This window comes from Rhagoletis zephyria, unplaced genomic scaffold (genome assembly GCF_001687245.7).
Source record: "Rhagoletis zephyria isolate East Lansing unplaced genomic scaffold, Rhagoletis_zephyria_1.1 Rzeph_scaffold_00388, whole genome shotgun sequence".
Classification (NCBI taxonomy): domain Eukaryota; kingdom Metazoa; phylum Arthropoda; class Insecta; order Diptera; family Tephritidae; genus Rhagoletis; species Rhagoletis zephyria.
In genome coordinates, this window is record NW_016157472.1 from 7,961 (window position 1) to 16,745 (window position 8,785).

Sequence of the window (8,785 nt, forward strand, 5' to 3'; positions counted from 1 at the left end):
GGGTACCAAGTGCAAGAGGAAATTTCTTTAGAATTTAAAAAAATTAAAATTTTTTGGATTCACAAGGACGAATTGGTAATTTTTTAAGGGGATAAAGTTAGAAGGCCGAAATACGAAGATTTTATCGGGTCATATAAGTCTNAGAGAGGATTGAATCAATTCAAAAACAATTCTTGCGTTTTGCGTTGCGTGACTTTAACTAGGATTCAGATTACAATCCTCCCCTTACACAAGTCGTCTAAAGCTCAGAATTGCTAGGTATAATATTTATCGTAAAATTAATGACAGGCTTGATTAATAGCCCGGCCCTCCTGGCTGAGATCAATTTTAGTGTGCTCTGTCGAGTGTCAAGACACTTTCGACTTCTGTTTTTGAAGCCATGCAAAACTAATTTTGAACTAAACGAAGCATTTCGTTGTTTATGTCAAGATTTTAACTCTCATTCCAACACGTTTGATATATCGGACTCGATTTTTACTACAAAGAAAACTATCATTTCCACTCTCAATAACTGAAATACTATATTTAGTATATCCAATCAGCTGATGAATTTGATTCTGTAGCTGAATAGTTTTAGATATTGACACTTAACAAACTCCTGTTTCCACTACTCGGCACCAAAAAACTAAAAAAAGGGTTCCGTACTAGGGATGTTAATTTTTCACCTTTTTGCGATCCCGGGATTTTCGGGACGTCGTTATCACAATCCCGGGGTAAGTCCCGGGATTTAGATATTCATTACTTTTCACCAACTTAAATCGAAAAAATTGCTTCTATATTGTTTGAGAAGCTCTCCTACCATAAAATAAATAATAAATAAATGGGTTTGAAACCTACTTTTTATTTGAAGTGGCGTTTTTATTTTTCTTTCTGACGTCAAAATTTATTTTAAAGGATTTTGTAATTTTAAATATATGATTAATTCCAAAAACTGTTAAAAAAAATTCAGTGGAATGTACCCGTAGAATAAAAATATGGGTACCAAGTGCAAGAGGAAATTTCTTTAGAATTTAAAAAAATTAAAATTTTTTGGATTCACAAGGACGAATTGGTAATTTTTTAAGGGGATAAAGTTAGAAGGCCGAAATACGAAGATTTTATCGGGTCATATAAGTCTCTAACATATAATTTTTTCAAAAACAAATATTGCGAAATTTCTAGGATAAATTTTAAATAATTTTCAAAGGACATTTTAATTACTTGCCAGTCCTTCTGCACCAAAAACTTGAATATGTTTAAATTCTACAGGATTTCCGCCTTAATTTGATACCTATACGTCTTCTCTAAGCACATTTCTCTGAATTTTTCATTTTTGAATTACTGACGTCAGTGTAAAAAATTAAAAACCCAATTTTACTATATTTCGCCCATGGTTTCGCGAATATATTGATATTTGTGTTTAAAATTTACTATCGCGCGGTGTTAAATGTATAATGAGCTAGATATTTATAAAAAAAATATTAATTATTAAAAAAAAAAAATAAGCCAACACTGGTCAAGGAAAGGAGTTTCTATTATTGCCATCAGTGCTAATTACAAATCCCGAAAATCCCGAGATTATTTGCCAAGAATCCCGGCATTGAAAAGGCCGAGATCCCGGGATTAACATTCCTATTCCGTACGTCATGCGGACTGCGCCCCTCGTGTCGGTTGGGCGGGAATGGAGGGTAAAAAGCCGTTGCGATTAATAAAAAAAAATATAATAAAAAATGTGTATAAGTTTGAATTAATTGTTTTTATAGACAGGGTATACATACCAATTTTACTTAGGCTCTATATATTATACTATATGTGTGTACTATATGTGTGTATGATAAGATGCACAATCCATATATTAGTACATATTTTTGTAAGCACACATACATATATTAGTACATATTTTTGTAAGTACTCTATGGCTGATATATATTAGTGTAATGATTATGTAACTAATTTTTTACCTGTTTTAGTATTACCCTGATGAGGGTGCAATACTAGCACCGAAAGCTAAATAAATTGACATAATACATTTCAATTGGCTCGGAGATATCGTCTTTGGATTCATCTTATACTTCTTTACTTGTTTTTTTATTGTGCACGTAGTTACATATAGATATTCATATTTAGTTACAAAAATTACCTCCATTTTATGTCAGCATCTGCGTTGCCACAGACACATTTTTTTTCCTAACATAACCAACCAAATCCTACCAAACATTTTTGTTCGCAGCAGCAATAGATATACGATATATAAATTTATGATATCTCTTTATATGTATCATACAATACGCATGTATATAGATATTTATGTATATTGATACTCATATGAACTCTAAACTACCTTTTCTTACTACTGGGTTTAAATTAGTGTAACAGTAGAATCATTCGATTTTTTACCAGCGTACAAACATAAGCATTGCACTTGTTATCTTATTTTGCATTTCCTTATCACTAACCTTCTGCCTATTATATTTATTGTTGTGGAAATTATCTCAGCTAACTGTGTACAAATATTTTAAGCGACCGGTTTGGGTACAATTGAATTCGTTCACCTAAGCTCACTTCACTTCTGCTTTGGCTTGGAAATAAAGAAAACGCTTTGCACTTATATTTAAGCCACATCGGTGTTTCATTTATATTTAGAACTTTCTCGGCCTAAATGTTTCGCTGGAAGGATTAAGAAACTACTTAATTCTCAAACATTTGGTGACCCCGACGTGATATCGAAATTTTCGCATTTTAATATTTCGTGATCGTTTGCCAAGTAGAAGTAACCTCGGTTCGCATATTTGTATGTACACAGCTTTCGACATACATTTTCGTTGCCATCGAGTGCATCCATAGGTTCAGTTATTAGCGCGCATATTATATCGCGGATATTTCTCTACCGAAACCAAAAATACTCGATTTGTTTGCTTAAAAATTCCAAAAAAGTCGAAACCGGGTGACGAGAGCGTTAGTCTAGCGGGTGATATCGCGTTTTACAAAAAGGAATGTAATTCCCTTCAACGGCAGCTGGATGCTCTCAGTACCTTTTTGACAAATGATCGCTTAAAAGGTTTGGATGAAGCAGATATTTCGGCTCGGCTTAAGCATGCCGAACGCATGCAGTCAAACTTTGAGAATGCTCGCTCAGCCCTCAAGCGACTGGACAGGAAGGAATTCGAGTCGGATTCGGACGAAAACTTTTTCAAGGCATATATTGAGCTTGAAGCGAAACTCAATCGTGAACTAAAATCTAAGCAAAAGGCTTGTGGCGCGCACTCATCGACTCTACGAGCCTTCTCCTGGGAAGAAGCTGCGGTACAGCTTTCCCAACGACGGTCCAGACTACCTGAGCTGAAAATTCCAGTTTTTAGCGGCTCATATCTCGATTGGCCATCGTTCTTCAGTACATTTACTTCAGCAATAGATAAGGACATGGAGATGTCCAAATTGGAAAAAATGCAATATTTGATCACCAGCCTCGATGGAGCAGCTTTAGATACCATCCGCTCACTTGATCCCACTGAAGAAAATTATAGCAAAGCATTAGATTTACTAAAAGGACGTTTTGATAATAAATTGCTTAATTTTCAGGCTCACATAAAGGCAATTTTCGGGCTACAACGTGTAGAGGAGGGCATTTCAGGCGGATTACGAAAATTAAGCGATCAAGTAAACGCCCAAACGCAAACTTTGGCAACTACAGAAGAAACATATAATGGCTTACTCATTCATCTCGTGACTAGCAAACTAGATCTACACACGCACGAAAATGGGAGGAGAACTTGTCTACTCAAAAATTACCGACCTGGCTAGAGATGTCAACGTTTTTGGAAAAAAGATGTCGCATGGCTGAAAATTTGGAAAATGCTATGGTCAATCAGACACCTAGCAAACAGGTGGGCAAAAATTCAGCTCAATCAAAATCAAAAGCAAATGTACTAGTTGCAGCATCTAGTGTAAAATCAACCTCACTTTGTGTTTTTTGCGATTCAAAGGAGCATTTTATTAATGTCTGTACTCGTTTTTTAAATCTTTCACCCAAATTGCGCTATAAAGAAGCAAAAAGGTTTCATTTGTGCTTGAATTGCCTTCGTAAGGGCCACACTGTCAAGCAGTGCAAATCGGGCAGCTGCCGGCATTGCCAAGCAAAACATAACTCGTTGTTGCATATAAATGGTGTTCAAGACAGTGGACCGACATCAAGCTCGCCCCCAGCTGTCACAAACAGCCAATCATTAGCTCAACAGTCAACTTTAGTTACGTCATTAGTTGCCGGCGTGTGCTATTAGCGACAGCCATCGTTTTAGTTAAAAATCGTGCAGGTACGCTAGTTCCATGTCGAGCCATTTTAGACTCCGCATCTCAACTTAATTTCATTACAACTCGATTTGCGAATCAGCTTCAACTTCGTTCCTGTCACTCACCAGTTTCAATATCTGGCATCGGAGAGGCGAGTATCATCGCCGATAGGTGTGTTGACATCTTTGCTCAAGCGCAAGATGGCAGCTTCTCAACATCGTTTGCAGCACTAATCACACGAAGCATAACCGACTATCAGCCGAACTTTGATATCAACGTTGACGGCTGGAATATACCCAATAACATTAAACTGGCTGATCCCACATTTTTCAAAGCAAGTCGCATTGACCTTTTGATTGGAGCTGAACTTTTCTATGACCTAATTTGCGTTGGGCAAGTTAGGATAGCTGACCATCTTCCTACGCTACAAAAAACTAAGTTAGGCTGGGTGGTTTCAGAAGGGGTATCGCACTTCAATAGTCGCTCCACAGCTCTTTCGTCCTTCAGAAATCCAAAGCCACTAGGAGATAGTAATGACATACTGGCAAGCATTGTCACGCGCTTTTGGGAGGTCGAAAATAGATTCGCCGCAACCCCTAACCCAACCTTGTCAGATGAAGATGTTTTCTGCGAGAAGCATTTCGTACAAAATCACGTTCGTCTGCCATCAGGAGCGTGTTCAGTAAGGCTACCTCCTAAATCTAATTTCGATATTCTCGGTGACTCGTACGACCTTGCTTTACGGAGATTCAAGGCTCTAGAAAGAAAGCTTCAAAGAGATCAACCCACAAAGCGTTTATACTCAGACTTCATGCAGGAATACATGGATCTTGGTCACATGTCAATGGCATCATTACTAGCAGGCGCTCCGGTTTACTACCTACCCCACCATTGTGTTCGAAAACAAGATAGTACTACTACAAATTGCGTGTAGTATTCGACGGATCTGCTAAAACCACTTCTGGGCACTCTTTAAACGATTTGTTGCTGTCAGGACCAACTACACAACCAAAACTTTTTAGCACATTACTTCGTTTCAGATTTTTCAAGGTTGCGCTTTGTGGTGATATATGCAAAATGTATCGCTGTGTTAAAATGGCTAACCCTGATAACCAGTTGCAATGCATACTTTGGCGAGATGATCCATCAGAGGAAATAAGAATCTATAAGCTCGACACTGTGACATATGGTACAAGGCCAGCTGCGTTTTTAGCCATTCGGGCTATGCACCAACTTACGTTTGACGAAGAAGAAGCATTCCCCATCGGGGCAAAAATCATTCGAAGCGACTTTTACGTAGACGACTTAATTTCTGGTGGTGATACGATTGAAGAAGTCATGCAAATGAAGCAGCAGGTGAAGCAGCTACTTCGACGAGGAGATTTTCCTATTCGGATATGGTGTTCGAATGAAGCTGTCGTTCTTAAAGATGAAGATGGGCAAGACTGCGAACAATTCTTGAAGTTTCATGATGGTACCGATGTTACAAAGGCGCTCGGCCTTGTGTGGGACCCCATATCAGACCAATTTCTGTTTAGCTTCACGCCAATTTCAAATTCGGGAAAAATCACAAAACGTTCGATTCTCTCGGTAATAGCGCGGTTCTATGATCCACTTGGGTTAATTTCGCCTGTAATTACAAGTTTGAAGGTATTTATGCAAGCCTTATGGAAAGAAAAGTTGGATTGGGACGAAAGTTTGCCGCAGTCCTTGCATTGTACATGGTTGGATTTGTGCAGTCAACTATCCATCGTTAGCAGCCTTCGCTTCCCACGCTTCGTACTCGCTATGCAGGTACGTGTACAGCTCCACGCATTTTGTGATGCCAGTTTATCTGCTTACGGTGCTTGCCTTTACACCCGTATTGAAGATCAAGGTGTCATAAAAACACATCTCCTGTGTTCCAAGTCGAGAGTGACACCATTGAAATCACTCACCGTTCCGAAACTCGAATTGTCAGCCGCATTGCTGCTGGCGGAATTGGTCTCAAACATTTTGGAAAATAGTCAGCTATCTTACGAATGTCATTGCTGGTCGGACTCAATGATGGTTTTGTCATGGCTGCGGTCTTTTCCTGGAAATTTTAACATATTTGTTTCCAATCGCGTAGCCCAGATTCAATCCCTCACATCGGGCATGACAAGGCATCATGTTCCTACTGATATAAATCTTGCGGATATTCTTTCACGTGGTTGTGCTCCAAAGGAGCTTCTAAATAACTTTCTTTGGGCAAATGGTCCTGCATTTCTCCGTACAGATTCATCGCACTGGCCAGGAAACATGGATTTCTTGACTGATCTTCCAGAAAGGCGACGCCGTGTTCTGGTTACAAGTCCTCGAATTGATGCAACTTTTGATTGCAAATTTCAAAATTCATTTGGCAAGCTACAACGCGTATTCGCATACGTTTACAAATTTTGTCAGTTAAACGCAAAACGCTCTGTACCATCAACTGGATCGCTTACTGTCGATGACGTAAAATGTGGTACATTATTATTAATCAGGCATATACAGCAAGTATACTTCGCAACAGAATACAAACTACTAAAGGAAAATAAACAGTTACCTTCGTCTAGCAACCTGCTGTCTCTCAATCCATTTGTCGACGATTTTGGTGCACTTCGCGTTGGAGGACGACTTCATTATTCAAATTTGGACTTCGAGGCAAAGCATCCGCTTTTGCTACCAAAGCAGCATCCAGTCACCAACGCGCTCATTGAATTTTATCATCGAAAACTCCTGCATGCAGGACCACAGAGTTTGCTAGCATCGATCCGACAGCAGTATTGGCCTATTGGTGGGCGCAAAACAGTCGCTAAAATTGTCAATAAATGCATAAATTGCTATCGCCTGAAGCCTCGGGTATTACAGCAAATTATGTCGTTTCTGCCAAAAGATCGCGTGCGGCCATCCAGAACATTCCACACCACCGGGATTGATTACTGTGGACCATTTCATTACAAACACACTGTACGCAACCGACCGCCTGTCAAATGCTATGTATGCATTTTTGTTTGCTTTGCGACGAAAGCGACTCATCTTGAGCTTGTTCAAGATTTATCGACTCAATCATTCATCGCAGCACTTAAGCGTTTTATCAGCATTAGAGGCAAACCGAGCACAATCTGGTCTGATAACGCAACAAATTTCGTAGGAGCGAAAAATGAGCTGGAGAAGCTGCGAAAATTATTTTTTAATCAAAATCACAACAACGCAATAGCAGAAGCTTGCATTGAAAATCATATAGACTGGAAATTCATTCCACCTCGGTCGCCGCACTTTGGTGGTTTATGGGAGGCTGCGGTCAAATCCGCAAAACTTCATTTTTATCGGACCGTTGGCATTTCCATTTTAACTTTTGATGAGCTTCGCACTTTGGTCTGTGAAATTTCTGCTATTGTAAACTCACGCCCCCTCTGTCCAATTACAGAAAACCCACATGATCTTGACGTGCTTACGCCAGCGCATTTCCTCATAGGTGGACCACTCGTAGCTATCACTGAACCAAACGTAACACATTTAAACATGAACCGCCTTAGCCGATGGCAGCGAATTTGTCAAATGCAGCAAATCTTCTGGCAAAAGTGGAGCACTTCGTATTTATCATTGCTACAAGAGAGGTCTAAGTGGCGTACAGCTACCCCAAATGTACAGCAAGGTGCTATGGTGCTTCTGAAAGACGACAACTTACCCCCCTTAAAATGGACTCTAGGTCGAATTGAGCGCTCATTCACTGGTGATGATGGATATGTCAGAGCAGCAATTATACGAACTGCAAGCGGACTTGTAAAAAGGGCCATAACCAAGATTGCTGTGCTTCCGATTGAATCAGACATGGTTGAAAGCCTACGCCTTCCAATGGGGGGAGTATGTTCGCAGCAGCAATAGATATACGATATATAAATTTATGATATCTCTTTATATGTATCATACAATACGCATGTATATAGATATTTATGTATATTGATACTCATATGAACTCTAAACTACCTTTTCTTACTACTGGGTTTAAATTAGTGTAACAGTAGAATCATTCGATTTTTTACCAGCGTACAAACATAAGCATTGCACTTGTTATCTTATTTTGCATTTCCTTATCACTAACCTTCCGCCTATTATATTTATTGTTGTGGAAATTATCTCAGCTAACTGTGTACAAATATTTTAAGCGACCGGTTTGGGTACAATTGAATTCGTTCACCTAAGCTCACTTCACTTCTACTTTGGCTTGGAAATAAAGAAAACGCTTTGCACTTATATTTAAGACACATCGGTGTTTCATTTATATTTAGAACTTTCTCGGCCTAAATTTTTCGCTGGAAGGATTAAGAAACTACTTAATCCTCAAACAATTTTTTTGAGTTTTAATATATATATTTTTTTCAATGTCAAATTTTTTAAAAACATAGCTAACATAACATTTAGTAAACCTAAAACACTGTACAAATTAACTGCGTAAAACGATTCATTTTACTGTACATACATACATATCGTCATTAGATACGAATAAAGACACGAG

General features: G+C 38.8%; 1 protein-coding gene across 2 annotated transcripts; it reads left to right on the plus strand.

The window, feature by feature from the left end:
• Positions 1–2,526: 2,526 nt before the first annotated feature.
• On the plus strand, positions 2,527–8,534 carry LOC108359418 (uncharacterized). 2 transcript variants are annotated; one of them, XM_017611275.1, is made up of 2 exons: positions 2,527–3,863; positions 7,697–8,534. In XM_017611275.1, exon 1 carries the CDS (start codon positions 3,085–3,087, stop codon positions 3,778–3,780), a length of 696 nt encoding a protein of 231 aa, XP_017466764.1. In that variant the 5' UTR covers positions 2,527–3,084; the 3' UTR covers positions 3,781–3,863; positions 7,697–8,534. The 2 variants fall into 2 exon arrangements, with proteins under 2 accessions (XP_017466764.1, XP_017466765.1); XM_017611276.1 differs by lacking the exon at positions 7,697–8,534 and adding an exon at positions 5,307–5,649.
• The last annotated feature ends 251 nt before the right edge of the window (positions 8,535–8,785 follow it).

Coding starts and splice junctions, on each gene's coding strand:
- LOC108359418 (XM_017611275.1), top strand. CDS start 3,085: ATGCAGTCAAACTTTGAGAATGCTCGCTCAGCCCTCAAGCGACTGGAC.